We start from the raw sequence: 19,448 nt of genomic DNA, 5'->3' as shown, positions 1-19,448 counted from the left end.
ACAAATACCGTGGCAGACAGCAAATGACACATCAATACATAATGACACGTCCAAAAAAAAATAATTTTGATGTGTCACTATTTGCCACGTCACTAACTAATGACGTGGCAGACAGTCACACATTAAAAAATTCTTATTAGTGACATCCTTAATTATTTTCAACGTTAGACACACGTCAATAAACTTTAGTGACGTGTGAAGGGGCTTGACACGTTAATAAATTCCAATCAAGAAAAATTGGTTTTTTTGTAGTGCGTTGCCACTAGCTATAATTTATCTTTTCAATTTTAAAGGTATATTACATTTGAATTTTAATGTGAAAATAGTACATAAGGATTATATATCTACATAATTTTGGGATGTTTAAAAATAGATTTTCACATTCGCCAGGCACATCATAATTTTCTATAAAGTAGCTTTTTGTTTCAAAGAAAAAAACAAAGTTAAAAATATCTAAAAATAACTCTTCTTACAAATCTAGGGATGGCAAATTTTTACATGAAAATTAGTAGGTTAAAATTGAAGAGTTTAGCCTGTCTAATTAAATGAGTCGAGTTAAAGTTAATCACCTATATAATTTTATTATATATACTTATAACTTGATACAACTCGAACTCGATATGTCAAACACAAAATTGATAGATTAAGATTGATGGATCTAACCTATTTAATTAAATAAATCTAGTCATAGTTTACCTATATATATAATTTTTTTCTTATACTTCAATACGATGCAAACCCAACACTCCTATATAAAAAACTTTTTACTAAAAACGTAAACCCAAGCCATGAGCCTAGCTCTACTTTTACAAGTACCACTAGATAGCTAGGCTATAAGCCTATAATTGGTAATAAAAAAAATTATAAAAAAAATATAATAAAAAAATAAAATTTTAAAATTTTAAAAAAAAAATTAAAAAGAATGAAATTTATCTTTTCAATTTTTGAGGCGTGTTATAATTGAATTATGATGTAAAAATTACAGAAATTCCAATTGAAAGTGGACCATCTGAAAATTCATTAAAAATGATCAAAACTTGCATCAAATTCAATTAAATATATTCATATATAACATATATAGTACGTAAAGGAAATAATTTTTTCAAGCTGACATACACGTACGTGTAGTACTTACTTGATTTGTTCCCATTCATTTTCCTCAACTCGATATCTCAATGCAGCCAAACATGTTATACAAGAAGACGAAGGTTTGGTATATTCCACAAAGGTATCTTTGCTCGTGAAATGCTTCCAGTTCCAGACATTTGTGCCGGCCGGTTGGTGAAAACCTCGTTTTTTTTTTTGGCTGCATTGAGAGCTTGGTATATAGGCGATACGATATATACAAAGAGATGCAGCCAAGGCAATAAATAATATTGATTATCGTACGTAGTTTATATATTTTTTCAATCTTCTACTATATATAATAAATCAATTTTTAATTGGATAACACCCAAAAGAATCTCAAAATTATAAACAAAAAAGACAAAACTAACATGAAATCTCAAAAATTCGCTTGCAATTCAAGGGAATTTTTGCCTTGCAAGCCTCAAAGACGACATTGCTAGTGGTAGGTTTACTGTTAAATCACCATTAATAATTTAATTTAATTTAAATATAATATTCTCCTTAATTCATGTTATTAACCATATCTTCATAAGTTAAGTCCACAATATCGATCCCATGTCGTATGAGCAAACCATGCATGTCTAGGTTCAAAGTACATAGAGAAACATGAAAGATAACCAGAATTCTTTATTAGCAGCAAGATGCTTTAGAGGAACTTCAGCATCTACAAGGGCAGCAAATGCTGCATTGATGGCACACGGGAGCTAGATAGATCAAGCTACACATGATTGACATATAGAAGGAGACAACAGACAATAAGATGGTGGTGAAACTGGAAAATCCTATAAGGCATATAAAAGGAGTTTTTTTTTTTTTTTCCTTACGATAAGTGCCCAGATCAAAGGAAATTGATGACTCATGAAAATCCACGGCACTAAAATCGCACACGTCAACCAATTGAAACAGTCAACACAAAATAATTAAATGGTGTCCCCCACACCCTCTTTTCCTCTTAAGAGACCAAGGAGCCCTTCAACGTTGCTGCCATGGGAGGAGGGAAACTTTTCTTTGCCTCCCTCCTCCCCTTCTTCCCTTTCTACTCCCCTCTTCCTCTTTTCCCCTCCCTTTTTAAGCTTTCCGCCTCTTTTGAGGTTCAACCCGCCACCTTTGAGGCTCTATCTAACTATCGCCTTTAATTTGGCAATCTATTCTAAGAGTTTGTCTCTTCCTCTACCCTCTTCCGATCTCCTCTTCGCTCCTAATTTCATTTTACATTTTATTTTTTATTTTTCATGATTCAGCCTTGTCGGATCCCTCAATCATTTTTTTTTTTTTTTTTTTGAAGTTTTTAGATTTGGTTTTTTCAAAACGATATCAATTAACTTCAAGAGGTCCATCCTTACATGCACGTGCCCCACTCCACCATGCTCCTAGGTCTCTCTGCTTTCCGTTACTACCAGCCTCGTCTCCATAAGGCCAATACGTGCTGGCGTGTGTCCCACACGCACTTGCAAGTAGATCTTACTCGCTGGTGCATGTGTATCTCACATGTGGACAGCCCTACACCATGTGTGACGCTCCATTCCTCCCCTCCACTGCTCCTCTACTGTTGGTCTTGTACGATGCCCTATACCACCCAATTGACATTAATGTCTTCCCAAGGCCAACAAAAAAACACAAATGACTATAATTTTTTTTTTCATAGTAATACAAAAATACTCCAATAAAAAAAAAACAAAAGAAACAAAATTTAATAAGACAATTTTTTTAAAAAAAATAGTTTTAGTTTTCTTTTTTGAATTTTTTATTTTATTTTATTAAGGGTACGTATTTTTGTGACTGGGAGACATTGATAATTTTTTGTAGTTTGGAAGGATATTAGCAATTGGGTGGTAGTAATTGAGGGAGTATGACGTACATGACTTTCTCATATATATATATATATATATATATGCAACACATATTCATCTAACTTCTTATTCCAAAATACAATAGATTGTGCACATGCTTTGACTAAATGGGCCGCTTCCAACCTTATTTTTTTAAGCATTTCCATAAGATTTCTTATTCTCTCTTCCATTCGGACCAAGAGTAGTAAAGATTCTTCCCTATAGCCCCTTTTCCCCTATTTAATTAGAAAAAATATATATATACAATAGATTAATAGCAGGCCATATTGTTCTTTTTAATTACAAATGGAAGTACAGTACTGTACATTGGAACGTGAGTGAAAACAACGGTTTGTCCTCAACTGTAATTATGATATATATAATTTACGTGAGAACTTATGCCAACCATGCATGCACGAACTAAAGAAAGCCCTTTTCTTTGCAGCATTGGATTGCTCCATCAAACATCTCATCAACACCGTACTTAAACTCGAACCCACTCTCCAAGAGCTTCATCGATGAGAGGCCTGAGAACCTGTAACTAGCAAACCCTTTGAATTGGCTGTCCCATGAAACAATAAAATTTGATATTTATTGAGTCAGAAACTGAAATTAATATGAATTTTTGAAGAAATTAAATGGGAGAATATATATATATATATATATATAACTCACTCAATCTTTGGCATTTGAAATTCCTGGTATCTTGAAGAAAGAAATTCATGCATTTGTTGAATCGTTATTTCGGCTGATGAGCAGATGTATCTCCCTTTAGCATTAGGACACTCAAGAAGGAAGATAAGTGCATTGGCAACATCCTCTATGTGCACCATATAGGAGTAAATAAGATATGCATATAGGTCTTGCTCACCTGCATGTATCTAAATTATCTTTAGTTATGGTTATCTATTATCTCAAAATTAGGGCTAACAATTTTTGATACAACTCACGAACCCATTGACATATATTGTCTTATACCCATGTCTCCAAATTTGACACCCAACACTTAAAAATGACATTTTTTTACACAACCAAAAAAACCCAACAGGAAATTAGTAAATTAGGATTAATAGAGTTGACTTGTTTTATTAAATGGGTATGATTATATTAACCTTTTGATGCAGGAGAAATTTGAGAAAATTGTTATTTTAATTATGCATGTGTGTTTTAGTTTTCTTTCTTTAATAAGAATTGGGTTTTTCCTTTCCTATTATGATTTATTTTTATTTTCCAATTAGGTTTGCTTTTCCTTTTCCTTGTTAATTTAGAAGGTGTCTAACTTATATAAAGGTATCTAGTCTTTGTTATTTTTCAGTTTATACTATCAATTAAATTTAAGTTTTTCAGAGTTATTTCTATATTTGCTTATTTGAGGACAATTAGAGACTTTCTATTCCCTATTTGTTATTTTCTCTCTTCCTGAATTTTCTTTTCAATCTTCAATTCTTAGTTTTTGATGCTATTATACGTTGTTAGAACAATATTATTAGTTCTGCCCGGCATCACCTATATATATAATACTCTTATAATACACATGCCCTCGACACAATTCGAACTCAACACGAACATGAATCGTCAACCATACTCAAAATCTCAAAGAACTAAAAGGTATAAGATTGAACATGACAAACCATTGGAAAATAGAACATAACCATCGTCATACCCAAGAAATTTTAAAAAGAAAATAGAGAGAGAGAGAACGTACCCAAGATCATAGCCAGTGCTATGGACACTGAGGATGGCATAGTTGGACAAATGAAGGGTCCAACAACCACGGGAAGAACCAATGTCACAAGATCCAATCCATTTTCTTCTGCAAACTCTAGGGCAAGCCTCTCTGTCATGATCTTGGAAACCAAGTAAGAAGGATTTACAAGCTTGCTATTTCTACAAATATCAAGGTCGCTCCACGTATTTTCATCTGTTACACTTTGACCCTTGTTGTTGAACAATATTGTGGCTGCACTCGACGTGTAAATAACTCGTTTCACTGTCGTTGATTTCAGGCATGCCTTTAAGATCCCCATCATTCCTTCCATGGCCCGTTCGGTCACAGTTTCCTCCCGTTCTTTGCCGCCATCGTCATCCATGGGATGGGCGAGGTGAAAGACTCCGACGCACCCTTCGATGGCCGTGTCGAAGCTGTCGGGTTGGTTGAGATCGGCATGGAAAATTTGGAGCTTTTTTGATGCCAATGGTAGATTTGTGAGGTAGCTGATGTCCTTCTTGCATTCTTGTCACAGTTTGAAATGTCAATTATACGTATACATATATTAATCACTCATTTTTATGTGTTTTTTTAATTGTTTTTCACTCTATACTCAATAATTTTGACGAATCATATATTGGCATGGCTATAGATTTGACTACCCTTCAAGTGAAATGAAGATAAGCCATGTCATGGTCTAGATTAGATTTCAAAGATTAATTAATTGTGTATATGTTGTCACATAGTGAATAAGTTGTCATATCATTAAAAAAAAAATTAAATAGCGTGGTACCATGTACTCGTATAGTTAAATACAATAAAATATATAAAATTTAGATTGTGATATAAAGAGGATCTTATTCCTATCAAGTTGGACCACTTTTTGTCAATTTTCACTTACTAATTATAAGTACATATACTTTAGGGACCATTAATTTGGTTGTGTAGCTATTATGTTTATTATTTTTGTTACCGACAGACTTGAAATTCTGATAATTTGTTGGGCAATAAATATGAGAGAATTTGCATAGGATCCATCTATCCTAGGTAGGTAGACGGCCAATATGTTAGAACAAGTAAGCTTCATAAAAATTCTCTAATATTTATTATTCCAATTTTTAACCATCTAAAACGACATCCAGACAACTGTTTGTTTGTTTGGTTGGTTGACTGTTTGTTTATTTATTTGTTGCCGCTATGCATTTGGTCGGTTTGTGCATTTAGGACTCGAAAAGGAGTGTTGTTGGAGAGGCACGCATTAGTTAGGTGCCGACTTGACAACTTGGCAATGATTGTATATAAAAATAATGAAAATAGACCTATGAATTGAAGGAGGGTTTCTTTTTAGGGGCCACTAAAAAAATTGTATATGATTTATCTTTTATTATTATTATATATAGATAATCATGTTAATGCTACCTAGTATAATATGGATAGAAAAAAAAAATCAGATTTTATTTATTCCGTAATATTCCAATTAAAAAGACTTCATAACAGTTTCAAAATAATAATTTCCATCATCTTATCATTGAAAAGTTATAAGAATTAAAAAATTTCTATTTTGGAGGAGGAAGAAGAAACTCATGCATAAAGCAAAATGCTTTATGAATTAATTATAATTCATTAAATTAATGAATGAATGAAAGGTTAAAAAAGGAACGGATCCTCTCCATTTCAAATAATTGATGTATATTATTAGACGGATTTGGCTCAAGTGTTTTTAAAAAAAGTTACGAGAGATTTTCTTTAGTTTTTTAATGGTTCAGATTTAATTATAAGATTCTCTAAAAAAGAGAGAGTACGTAAAATTAAATCTAACCCGTTAAAGAAGCTATAAAAAAATCTCCTATAATTTCTTTAAGGCACCTATATCAAATCCTACCTAGACATTTAATCATTAATAGAAATATAGAAGTGTCCAATTTTCAAGGGATACTTCAATCGACTGGAGACCACGCCTTATAAAGCGAAAGTTACTAGTTCGCATATTCTTCTCTTTCCCATGTCAATCATTAATAGAAATATAGAAGTGTCCAATTTTCAAGGGATACTTCAATCAACTGGAGACCACGCCTTATAAAGCGAAAGTTACTAGTTCGCATCTTCTTCTCTTTCCCATGTCAAATAATATATATATATATATATATATATATATATATATATATATATATTCCGGTGGTAGAGTCAACATATGCACCCAAAAATGTAGGACCTGAGCTTGGTTAGTCGGCTGTCTACATATGATAATGATCATCCTATCCTATCACTTTGGAAAAAATGATATTATACTTTGGCCTGCCCATTTCACTTTGGAAAAAGTAGGATATGTATATATATATATATATATATATATTGCTTTTATTTTCCTATGGTTTTTAAATTATTATGCTTTTATTTCCTGATGCACGTTTAATTGGTTTTAAGGCTCTCCTTGTCAAACTATAATCCTTTTATGATGCCCCCAAGAGGTAGCTCAATCGTCTTGAACCATGCTTAATGAAGCGGAGGTCACTAGTTTGAATTCTCCTCTCCCCTCTTTGTGCGGACATGTCAAAAAAAAAAAATCCTTTTATGATAATGTATAAAATAAGGAATTGATTTGTTTAAGAATATTAATACTTTGTTAATTTGTTTGTTCTATAAATTGGTGCTCCATATGCAAAACGAAATTAATTATTAAGTTTAAAGTGAATAAAAGTTTATATTACACTTAATTTTCTCCTTATCTTCTTTATGGATTCAAGGTTAGAACAAGATCTAGTCTCATCATTCCTTTCTCCTTTTCCCGCATGGAATAGAAATAAATAAAAATTATTTCTAATATTAGCTAGCTATCGGTTTCATTGTAATAGATAGACATCATGACATCCTTAAGACAGCCGTCTCATTAACAGTGAGCATGGAGCCCTCAGGGAGAATTCATGAGATTTGCAACATGCTCATCAATTTTAGGTTTGAATATCAACAAGAATTGTAATGATGGTAGCTAGCTTCAGATAAATATTGTATTATTGAATAATAATAATAATAATATTAATTACGCTCGAATAAGTTCTTGCATGCGTGAGAATGATCAGTATATATAAACTCTATAATCAAACCACAAAAGCATCATGAACATATATATATATATATATATATATATATATACACAAGCCGAAGAATTAAATGTTGAACACAATAGTTTCAAGAAATTTATAATTAAAGATGTTAGAGAGGAGATAGAATATTAAAGGTGGAAATTTTGAATATTGGAGAGTCGATCAGTCAGTTTATATATAGTAATATATATTTTCACTCTCAAATTAAAACTTACTTGGGCTGGATCTTACAGTAGCTCGGACGGAGAAACCTTGCTGAAGAAGCCTCATCACCAGCCATGATGCTACATATCCTGTTCCGCCTGTTACACAAACTCTGCCTTTATCTTCTTCTTCCATCTCTCTTTCTCTCTCTGTCTGTAGTTTATCTTAGTTATATATATATATATATATATATATATACACACAGCGTTGAAACCTATTTGGCTGCTATCGTTGGTGGCCAGTCATGTGCTTCTTAAATAAGTAAACGTACGTGTATATTGTTTGTCTCATAATTAATATTATTATTACCTAAACTTATTTATTAATGCAACTCTTTCAGCATGTAACACGTACCCATATTTTCACCCTCTCTCATAGTCTGCACTATTTAAGGGTCTTCTAGCTTTTAAATATGTTCATTATAACAACATGTGCACCTTGTTTATTTTATGATATTTTGTTTTTCCTATGACATGCATGACGTTTACGATAATAAACCATATATATGCACATGACGTAATGATATTTCTAATTTTAATTAATGTGAATTTATTCCTCTAAACCTATATATGGCCGCCTAATTATACATATATAGGTTGGACCATCAATGAAGCTTTCAAATATGCATTATTGCAGCTAGCTTTCTAAATGCTACTAGCTAGCTACTGCATGTCTTATTATTAAGCCATCCCTTTCAACAGTATTCATCCTAATGTAAACGGGAATAATTTTATTTCATCAAATGACGTGGCATAAATTAAACATAGGCGTTTTCTTTGTGGAGGACCGCATAAAAGATGGCCAATTAATTGCCCACATCAAGCACGCGTATTTATAGAGCTCATCTGTCTGAATAGAGATGGATTTCTGAAATCTATCGAAGTCAATGAACCCAATTCTCTTACATTTGTTGCCGAAATATTAGTAGCATGCTCTCTGTTCAGACAAGTTTTATAATTTTTTTTTAATATATTTATTGTTTAAATTATTAGTACTTCGAATAACAAAATTATTGTAGAAAATGGACTTCGTTAGAGCATAGGTTTGCAAAGGAGACAAATTAAAAATCTGCTCAATTAGAAAGCAAATTAAGCAATTAATTAGTTAATTTGATCCCTAAAGTCTAATGAAAAACTAAAATTTGAAGTTGAAATAGTAGGATCCGGATCTCTTCCAATTGGGGAGAAATTGAAGATTCTCTAATTGTTAATCGTGACCCTTCATTTTAAATTCAATGGTCTATAAAATCATTTAAACCTTCATAAAATAAAAACCAACATTTAATGCAATAACTCCTATTTTATAAATCATTTGATTTAAAATAAAGAATTATAATTAACAATTAAAAAAATTTCAATTTTTCCTCTGTTAGGGGGGAGGATTTCAATTCAAAATGGTCCATGTTTTTCGTTTCCTTCTGGGTTTGTGTGTGTACTCTAGAGCTAGCTAGCTGCTATGCCAGACTGGCATCCAGCTGGGCCAGCTCATTTCTTTATGATTACAAATTTACAATAGAAGTATTAACTAATAACGAAGATAACGTGCATTATTTTTATACCATTACAGGAAAAACAATCCAACTTCATTCTCACTCCTCATCCAAATGATACGGTTGACTTTTTCCTTTTTTTTTTTTCCGAACATGACTCACCAATTACTCAACAAAAAAGAAAAGAAAACTCCCCATAAATTAGTAAAATAGCTTCTTAGCATAAACAAAATACCATGGTATAGATTATTTGAGAAATATAACTTTTAAAAGCAGAAAAAAAAAAATTATTTTAAAATTTTTTCAAAAATATATTTTGTTCTGTTTTAGAACAAAAAGTCAAATAAATATTTTTTTAATTTTTTTTTTTTTTTATGAAAAAAATTACTTTTTGTTTAATTAGCACAATTTTTTATGTACTAGAAATTCATTCGAAGTTCTTTTAAAATAACTTTTGGTCACTCATGCCCACGCCCAGCATAGAACTAACAAAACCAGACTGATTTTTTTTCGCAGTTGGTTGTCATCTGAGGCAGTGTTTGGTGTATTGACCCATTCAATAACTTGTATAATTTAGGGCCTGTTTGGGATTGTGTTTGAATAGCTTAAAAGTGCTTCTAACACTCAAAAAATTCGTTTGAAAAAAAAAGAACTCAATTGGTAAAAAAATTAAAATCACTTTTAAAGGTCCAAATTCCAAAAAACCTAAAAATGACCAAAACACAATTTTGGTAAAAGCTTAAAAATGAAACTTTTGCCAAAAAAATGTTTTTTGACTTAAAAATTCTATTTTTCAAACGCAATCTCAAACAAGCCTTAAAAATGCCAAGAAAAAAGAGAAAATTTATTTTTTAGCCATTGAGATCATAAAGTCAAAAACTAATGCTACATAGTAGATACCCTATTTTTATTCTAAAATTAATATAAATTTTAAAATTATTATTAAATCAAAATTTAATAATAATATATCTCTAATCCAATGGACCAAGCAGGCAAAGCCGATAGTAATAATAGCTTTTTTTTGACAAAGCCTGTTTCTGATTTTGTTTTTGGAAATAAAAGCAGTTTTTTTTTTTTTTTTCCTTAAAAAAGCATTAGCAAACTTTTCGAAAACAGTTTTTAAAAAAGCACACATCTTTGAGTAGTGATGAACTTTTGGAGTAGCTATGAGCTAGAGCCCAATGATTCGGTGCGCCTTCTAGACATTGGCTATTAGACGTAATCGGGCTAGCTGGGGCTTCACATAAAAAGACAATCATCTTTAGAAATTTTAGCTTTTTATTTGGGCTACACAATGAAAGCAGCTTGATCCAATAAGTATAAGTCCCATATTCTTTAGAAACTCAGAAAAATATGATTTATTTTATCTTCGAGATTTTGTTTGTTTTTTAACGGTAATGAGAAAACCCGTAGTTTTAATAATATATCTCACTTTCCGAAAGATCTGGTTACTCTTGGAAACGGGCTCGTAGGCTTCTCATTTTTCGAAAGATCTGGTTATTCTCAAAAAGGCGCTCATAGGTTTCTCATTTTCCAAAAAAGTTTTATACATCATTTAAAATTTCAAATAACGTAATGATATATATATATATACCTAATTAAATTTGTAAAATATGAACCATGAAATTTAATTATTTTTTAGGGTTAAATACTAAATACTCCCTAAAGTTTTGTTGTTTTATTTTTTTCCCCTTAGGGTTTGATTTTTATCATATGAGGTCCCTCTCGTTTTGATAATAAACCAAACTAATCCTTTGTCAGTTGACCGTTAATTGACTTAACGAAAATTTACGTGGATCAATCAAATATTGACACGTGGCACATACTTATTATTATTATTTTTCTAAAATTAAAAAATAATGTATTTTAAAAAAAATAAAATAAATAAAATTGAGCCACCCCCTTGGCCATTTGAGCCACCTCCTCTGGCCATGGGGGTGGCCTGGCCGGATAGGGGTGGTCAAAACCACCCCCAATAGGTACTGCGAGCCACCCCCATGGATTCAGCCACCCCCAATGATGTTTGGGGGTGGTTTCGACCACCCCCTTGGAGCCAAGGGGGTGGCCATCTGTCCAGATGGGGGTGACCTGGCCAAGGAATTTTTTTTCTTTTTTTTTTTTTAAAAAAAAATATATACATTTTTTGTTTTTTTAAAAAAATACATTTATTTTTTAAAAAAAATTTAAGTAAGTCAACATGTCAACATTTGATTGGTTCACGTGAATTTCCGTGAAGTCAACTAATGGTCAACAGACAGAATGATTAATTTGGTCTATTATCAAAACCAAAGGGACTTCCTGAAATAAAAATCAAAGCCTAAAATAAAAAATAAAAAATAAAGCAATGAAACCCTAGGAAAGTAATAAACCCCATTTTTTATTTCAATTAAAAAAAAAAAGAATTCTAATTGTCATCCACACGAAGAATCATTTACAAGAATCATAATGTCGTGTATAGGGGTATTTGTCATGGTATAAAAAGATATTTTACACGCTCATAAAAGGCCTATTCGAGACTGTTAAGATTTGAAAACGTCATGAAATACTCAAGTATCTACTAATCTAACAATGTTAGGTTCTTTAGCCATTATTGTAGCTCACAATATTTATCTAAATCTAGCTAATTGTGATCTTTCACACATCACTAATAGATTGGTGGGTCTCAAAATAGTTGGTGCTGCCGCGCATGCAGCCATTTCAACCTACCTCAAATAAAAATTACTACACCAAAAGAAAAGGAAGGAAGAATTCAAGATTTTCAAAGTCAATCATTAAATCCCAAATATTTTCATTTGTTTTAAAAAAAAACATAATTGAAACATATTTATCCGAAGAAGCAAAGGATTCAAATCATATTATCTTTAGTCATAGTAATAAAAGTAAAAAGGAAATCCATCAAGATTTAAGGCGCGTGTTTTTGTTTCCCTTTCTTGACTTGGAAGACAGAGACAGACAGAGACAGCCTTCTAGATTGATGAAAATGAGTATTATAGATAATGACCAAAGGAGCCTCCTCGAATTTTCAAACGGAAATAAATTTGGAATTACATTGCCAATGGTCTTAGTTTTTTTAATAAACAAAAGCCTTTCCCAGTCGAGAATCCACCAAACTATAATCCATCACCTAATTCCGACGTAATTTTTGATACAAGAAAAAAGTATTTTTCCCATTCTCTCTCTCTCTCTCCCCTCCCTCATACCGCCTCTCCAATAACGCTCATGGATTCCAAACCCCACCTGAAATTCCCAATCCCATAGACCCTCAGATTGACTAAAAACCACTTTACCAAAATAGACAGAAATAGAAAACACTGAAAAAAAAAGTTGTATACTCTGTTTTTTTTTTGTTTGTTTGTTTGTTTCCTGAACATTACCCAGAAATTTTTAGCTCATTCCCAAGAGTCCAAGACCTCAAGTCGTGGTCTTGTTTTCAGGAATCAAAGAAAACAAGATCTCTGAAAGTAAAAAACACTTGGGACTTGAATTGTTCTTTGATTTTTGATTTTTTTTTTCTTTTCGTTTTCCGAGTATGCATAGATCTGGAGCTACGATGGCCTGGAACGTGTTCAAGTTCTGTACCGCACTGCGAGGCCTGGGCTCGATCATGATCCTTCTGGTTCTTGGGGTCGTGGGGGTGACCTACTACGCTGTCGTTTTGACCAATTACGGCCCCGCTTTGTACGACGGTGGCCTCGATTCGCTCACCGCTCTTGTCGTCTTGATCTTGTTCCATTGCTTGGTAAAGCTTCGAAATTTATAGCAATTTCTTTTGAATTTCTGTTCTTTAGTTGTTATTGTTGTTGTGGGGTTGAGGGGTTTTGTTAGAGTTTCTGGGGTTTTAGGAAATGTGTGCCTTTTGGTTTAGGAAGTTTTTTTTTTTTTAAATGACATTGAGAAATTCAGATTCTTCTATATTATACAAAAATTTACAACTTTTGATTCTTTCTTAGTTGAACATTTGCATTTATATTATTTAATAGAAAAAATCAGCTTTCTGGGAAGTAATTGAATTGTCACATAGATTTGTTGGAATTATGTGATGACTGCACAGTTGGTGTGTTTGCTTGCCACATCTCTGAATACCTTTTTTGGCCACTTTAATGAATTTATGCTTAGAGTGCAGAATATTGTGAAAATGGCATGTGTTAGGTTGATGGAAAAAATGATACTAAAAATGGAAATTTTGTGATGATTTCACAGTTGGTGATGCTACTGTGGAGTTACTTTTCTGTTGTTTTGACCGATCCGGGTAGTGTACCTCCTAATTGGAGGCCTGCTATCGATGAGGAGAGAGGGGAGGCCGACCCATTGAATGCGTTGGAATTCAGTAACTTGCCTGCAGACCCAGTGACGAATCAAAGGATCCGGTTCTGTCGGAAGTGCAACCAGCAGAAACCACCTCGATGCCATCATTGCTCTGTTTGTGAGTATACATAAAATTTCTCCATGCATATATATATATGCATGCCTGTGTATATGTTCAGGGGTGATAAGTTGCATTGATTTGTTGGATTCAGGTGGGCGATGTGTGTTGAAGATGGACCATCACTGTGTTTGGGTTGTTAATTGTGTTGGGGCATTAAATTACAAGTATTTCCTTCTTTTCTTGGTATGTTTGCTTTACTCCCTAAAAAATCAACTCCTTATCGATAGGATTTATTCATTTAGAAGTTTAGTTGCTTTTTTATTTAGCTTTGTAAGTATGTTATTTTCAATTTCTTAATATGCTTACCCGAGCTGTTTGTTTATTCTACTTGTGGTTGTGGATACATTTATTTTGATTAGGTGTATATTATGCTTTTCCCCAGTGCTAGTAAAAGACGGTAATCATGCAACAAGGTCTATTGCGTATATTCTTCTGTTTCAGTCTTTCTATAATCCATTCTTTTATAACAAGTACTAGTGTATTTTCTTGCTATTTCTGTCTGTGACTATTGGTGTTTCTCTTGACCCTGTATTGTCTCCTACTGACACCTCATTTCAGAAAAGCTTCACCATTGTACTTATCTTATCTCAATAATTGTTTCTTTGGATGTTTCTCAGCCCTTTATGGTTCTAACAACTTTAGCACCCTGTGCACTGACCTTTTATAGTTCTGACAACCTTAGTGCCATGTCCAACAACTTTAGCACCCTGTGCACTGAGCCTTTTCTAGTTTCGACAACCTTAGTGCCATGTCCACCACCCGCTATGCTCATCAGCTCATTCATCTTCTGAAAGAATCTTTCTTTTGCTTTTAGGGTTTTTAGGTTTCTTGGGTCAAAGTTGTTTGCTTTTTGTAGATATGACAAGATTGCTTGTTGAAGAAGGCAATCAGTGAGCGTCACTGATGCGCTTGATCATATGCTTGTAGCGCATTCAGCCCTTTTCGTTGCCAAAATTCTCGAGTAGATATGCTTGCATTTTCCGTCTCACCCTGTACGGTTTTTGCATTCATCAGCTCGTACATTTATTTATTTATTTAATTTCGTTATACTTATCAAAAAGACTATCTCAATTCTGGTCCATTGTTCTTTTTCATAGGAAGATGAAAAAATTATAGGATTGTAAATTTATTTAGATAGCTAAGAAGGATGTACAAGTGCATGTGTGTGACTATTCTTTATTATATCTTCTTTTGCATGTGACTTAGATTCAAGCCAACTGAATACCATTTTTCAGTGCAATGATCAAGTTTATGATTTGAGATTTCGCAATTCTTATATACATTTTACCACTAAATTAAATAGATAGGTTCATTCTATAATATGAGGATGAGTCATCTGTTTGCTGGTAGAAGGTTGATTGCTGTTAAGAGATCTCCAGGATTGTCTGATATGCTTTTCCTGAAAAGCTTTGGTATGTTGGGAAGTTCTAGTTGTGAAATAGAGTTTCAATACTTTTTCATTGTTATTCAAGAGGCTTTTGAGCAGGGGTGGAGCCAAGTATGGTTGAGTGGGTACAATTTAATTGACCCCCCTTCAAATTTCTGAAACTTTTAGGTTTGGGTCATAATTTCTTAACTTTTACAATATTATTGTTGCACGAATGATTTTTTTTTTTTTTGGGGGGGGTGGTGGGGGGGAATAAAAGATGTGGTTACTTTGTAATACTGAAAAGTTATCAAAACTTATTATCAAACAAAATGATAAGATTTCAATTGATCTTTTTGGGCCCACTTTAAGTCTGTTTATGTGTTTTTTAAATTAGGCCACATAGTTCTTCCTCGGCTCAGTGAGCATATTCTCTCTCTTTTTTTGATAGGTGACCAAAACAATTTAGGCTTTCTTGTTAGCTTTTTTCTTAATTGATTTTATTTTCTTTTCTTCTTGGATTTATTTCTTTCTACTACCTCTATTTTGTGTTGCCTAACAAAGGAAAAGAGAAAAAATTAAGAAAATTTGTGGTGGAAGGAGAGAGCTTGTTTTTAGTTTACATCAGTTTTGGATTAATTTTTTTAGTTAATACACATAAATTAATAATATGCATACATACATATATAGTGTCAATCAACTGTTATTCCCCCACTGAATAAAAATCATGGCGGTTCTACTGCCCTTGGGGAGATGTTTCTTTTCCCAGGTCCTCTTTAGTTACTGATTTTCTATCTCATGTTTTCTTGACACTTTAATGAAAAGTAATTAATTTGATCTTTAAATCTCAATGCAGTTCTACACATTTCTCGAGACAAGTCTTGTAACACTGTCATTACTTCCACATTTTATAGCATTCTTTAGTGATGGAGAAATACCAGGAACTCCTGGCACCCTCGCAACCACTTTTCTTGCCTTTGGTGAGGCCTGAGTAGCCTATGTCTCTGACTTGTTTAATTAATTGCATCTTTATTTCTCTTTAACTATCTTTGCTTTATTTACAGTCCTGAATCTGGCTTTTGCGTTGAGTGTTATGGGGTTTCTGATAATGCACATATCATTGGTGGCTGCCAACACCACAACAATCGAGGTATTTTCTTTTGCTTACCTTTATATATTCATTTTTCACAATTTTTCTTCTAATTGGGGCTATGCTTAATGCTGCTTGCATGAGATGCCAAAAGAAAGCGAACCAAGAAGCCGTTATTTCAAAATTAGGGATTTGGTAGTGGTCCTGTTGGCATTTGGCAAAAACCTATATTATGTGGAGAGACTTTCCTTGAATTATACTAACATACCATTCTGAAGCCTGTTATTTTGGCATGTCTTCGGTTTTAAAACTATGGATCTAGTTCTTAGTGGTCAGTACCACAAGTGATGCAGCATTTTCAGATGCTGCTGTCATCTTTTTAGAAGTTTGAATTAGCTGCCCTTTTCTTTGGTGCCTTGTGCATCTTTCCAGATGCGAGGAGACTGGATTGAGTGGAGCTTGGAAATAAAATTAGATGTCTGGTAATGGACTTTGTGGGCTTTTGGTTAAACCCTTCTTACTATTGCTAGAATTTTTGGGACAAGCGGTTTTTGGTTATAGCCATATTATATTATATTGGGGAGGGACTTTTCTTGAGTGCCTGTTTGACACTTGTCTGAAGCTTCTTAGCCTTACAATGGGACTATAAGTAATGTAGCACGCTTAGATGATCCAATGAATCTTTATGAAGTTTGAAATGGTGAATGTAATTGCTGGGTGGGAATTTTTGAATGAATTTATTAATTAAATTCTCTACGAGAGATATTATCACAATAACATTTATGGAACACTGAGTTATTCCCTTTATAGTCAAGCCATCTTCTGTTAGGACAGCGCACTTGGCCTTCCATAGGGAGAGGCTGCAACAGATATGTACTTTGTTTCTGATGGATTTATTATCTTGTGATCAGGCATATGAGAAGAAAACCACTCCAAAATGGCGCTATGACCTTGGTCGAAAGAAGAATTTTGAACAGGTTGGTAAAATTTATTGGCATTTTCTTGGTGTCATAAAACTTATTATTCAACAGATAAACTAGATAGTGATTGATAGCTTCTCAAATTTGGTTTTAACTCACAGTACCAGGTAATAGAAAGCTAAAGCGTTAATGTATTAATTTGTTTAGAATTACCATGTCCAGAGACCAGAATGCATGAATTTTCTGAAGTATATTGGGATGTGATGATGAAAACATGACAGGCTCACTGCAATCTAAAAGGGAAAAGGGGGTGGGGGGAATTCCGATAAGCAATTGATGTAATTGAGAGTGGCAAAAATATCAGGATGACAAACCTCAAAGTGCAGGAATTTTTACAGTATGACTAAACTTCTAGAGACTCCAAACGCATATAGGTCATGTTTGGATGTCGCATTATTTTTTAACTTTTTTTTTTTTTTTTTTTTTCTTTCGAATTTATCTTTGGAACATGCCAAATTTTTTTTACACCCAACTCAAAAAAAAGAAAAGAAAAGAAAAGAAAAAGGTTACATGTTATCAGGAAATGACTCTCTGGAGATTGGAGATTGGAGAGTGGGCTGCAGTAGCAGTAATTGCACATCATATATTTCTACACTGTGTCATTTCATGCTTTTTTTTTTGTTAAAAAGAAAAAGAGAGAGAGGATAGCAGACACATGACCATTTGAAATTATGTTAAGAGTTTATCTTGGACCTGCTGGCTTCCAAAATTTGAAGATGATGGATGTGGGTACTTTTGTTTCTTTGCAACCTTATGGTGCATTATTGTCCTAGAGATCTTATGGTCCATTATTAAAGAATTATTGTCTTGGACTTGGAGTTGGAGTTGGAGATCCCATGCTTTGTTTCTTTTTAATGTTCAATTTGGGGTTTGTGTATCAGGTTTTTGGGACAGACAATTGGTACTGGTTTGTCCCCGCTTATTCGGAAGAGGATATACGACGGATGCCGGCGCTGCAGGGGCTTGAATATCCGTCAAAACCCGACTTTGATTCCCAGGAGTTCTAAGAATCACTGGTACCATATTTCAATAAATTCATAATCTCCGGCCTTGTAAGAATAGTGATGATGGAGCCTTCCAAACTGCTTCCTTAAGATTTTTAATTTGATCGAGCAGCTTACAACTAATTGAGGCTTCTAATACATTCATTCCCACGAGCCTCTTCATGTAGCGGATAACAAAATGGTTGAGAGAGAGAGAGAGAGAGAGAGAGAGACGGCAGATCAAGGAAAAAGCATGTGGGTGGCAGAATAGTGAGGATAGCTTGAAAGGCAGGCTAATGTTTTATTTCATGTGTTTTTTAATCATAAATATTGGGAAGTTTTGGAAGTGTAAGATAAAGTGCTGCAAGTTTTTAATGGGGGGGCTTTGTTGTATTTGTTGATTGAAATGGCCAATCAAGTGTACGTTTGTTATTCTTTCTTGTTATATATATACCTAATTTCATATCAAGATTTATGCTTCCTTCATTCTTTCATGTCTGTGTTGCCAAATGCCAATCACCTGCCACCTCTGTACTGTGATGGAAAATGAATTTTTAATATATATATAAATTCTGAATGCATCTTTTTTTCTTTTTTCTTTTTTTAATTAAAAAAAAAGAAAAAAAAGAAAAGGGATAGGAGAGTGACACTTCATTGTCTAAACACTACAAAAAAAAGTACCTGTTTGGCTGTTTGGCTGTTTTCTTGTAATTATTTCAAAAGTTCAATTTTGTTTTTTAAAAAATTAATATATATTTTTAAATTTTAAAAATACAAAAATATTTTCAAATACACTTTGCTACTGTATGTTTCTAATGTTACTTGCTATAAACAGGATTGTTTCTTTGTCCCTTTCTTGTTTTGGTAAAAATAGGAGAATTGTCTTAAATTTCGAAAATCTCTGACGTTGTCAAAAATAAAAATAAAGAGATAAATGCAAAATCAATCTATATAGTTGGCCTAAATTACAAAACACTCTATGCAATATCAAAATCAACTCAGAGGTCTTTGGGGTATGCTAAAAAAACGATTTAGTCCCTATGTCAAATTCCGTTAAAAAATTTAGCAGATTTTGTAGTTGTCATGTCACCACCAATGAAATGATGACACGTGTTGCTCTTAATAAAAAAATATAAATATATTA

The 19,448-nt window shown here is 33.0% G+C and overlaps 2 protein-coding genes across 2 annotated transcripts; one reads left to right on the top strand and one right to left on the bottom strand.

Annotated features, from left to right (window-relative positions):
- Window positions 1-3,287: 3,287 nt before the first annotated feature.
- On the bottom strand, window positions 3,288-8,051 carry LOC132188047 (protein BRI1-5 ENHANCED 1-like). Its single transcript, XM_088517858.1, has 4 exons — window positions 7,982-8,051; window positions 4,663-5,190; window positions 3,633-3,828; window positions 3,288-3,519 (listed from the first exon to the last, which is right to left on the bottom strand). Exons 1-4 carry the CDS (start codon window positions 8,034-8,036, stop codon window positions 3,378-3,380), a joined length of 921 nt encoding a protein of 306 aa, XP_088373984.1. The 5' UTR covers window positions 8,037-8,051; the 3' UTR covers window positions 3,288-3,377.
- A 4,486-nt stretch (window positions 8,052-12,537) lies between these two features.
- Window positions 12,538-18,773, top strand: LOC132188314 (putative protein S-acyltransferase 14). Its single transcript, XM_059602738.2, has 7 exons — window positions 12,538-13,198; window positions 13,660-13,882; window positions 13,977-14,068; window positions 16,108-16,231; window positions 16,316-16,401; window positions 17,253-17,318; window positions 18,203-18,773. The coding sequence occupies exons 1-7, from the start codon at window positions 12,989-12,991 to the stop codon at window positions 18,326-18,328; spliced, it is 927 nt and encodes a 308-aa protein (XP_059458721.2). The 5' UTR covers window positions 12,538-12,988; the 3' UTR covers window positions 18,329-18,773.
- Window positions 18,774-19,448: the final 675 nt, after the last annotated feature.

This window comes from Corylus avellana, chromosome 6 (assembly GCF_965113065.1).
Source record: "Corylus avellana chromosome 6, dhCorAvel1.hap1.2, whole genome shotgun sequence".
Classification (NCBI taxonomy): Eukaryota; Viridiplantae; Streptophyta; class Magnoliopsida; order Fagales; family Betulaceae; genus Corylus; species Corylus avellana.
Note: the sequence above shows the minus strand (reverse complement) of the source record. Positions and strands in the feature narration are given on the sequence as shown.

What these genes read in the sequence shown, in the direction of transcription:
- LOC132188047 (XM_088517858.1), bottom strand. Translation starts at nt 8,036, where the DNA reads ATGAGGCTTCTTCAGCAAGGTTTCTCCGTCCGAGCTACTGTAAGATCC. An exon ending in TACTGTAAGATCCAGCCCAA is followed by an intron (nt 5,191 to 7,981) that starts GTAAGTTTTAAT and finishes AACTGTGACAAG; the next exon opens with AATGCAAGAAGGACATCAGC. An exon ending in TTTCAAATGCCAAAGATTGA is followed by an intron (nt 3,520 to 3,632) that starts GTGAGTTATATA and finishes TTCATGGGACAG; the next exon opens with CCAATTCAAAGGGTTTGCTA.
- LOC132188314 (XM_059602738.2), top strand. Translation starts at nt 12,989, where the DNA reads ATGCATAGATCTGGAGCTACGATGGCCTGGAACGTGTTCAAGTTCTGT. An exon ending in ATGCCATCATTGCTCTGTTT is followed by an intron (nt 13,883 to 13,976) that starts GTGAGTATACAT and finishes TGTTGGATTCAG; the next exon opens with GTGGGCGATGTGTGTTGAAG. An exon ending in GAAAGAAGAATTTTGAACAG is followed by an intron (nt 17,319 to 18,202) that starts GTTGGTAAAATT and finishes TTTGTGTATCAG; the next exon opens with GTTTTTGGGACAGACAATTG.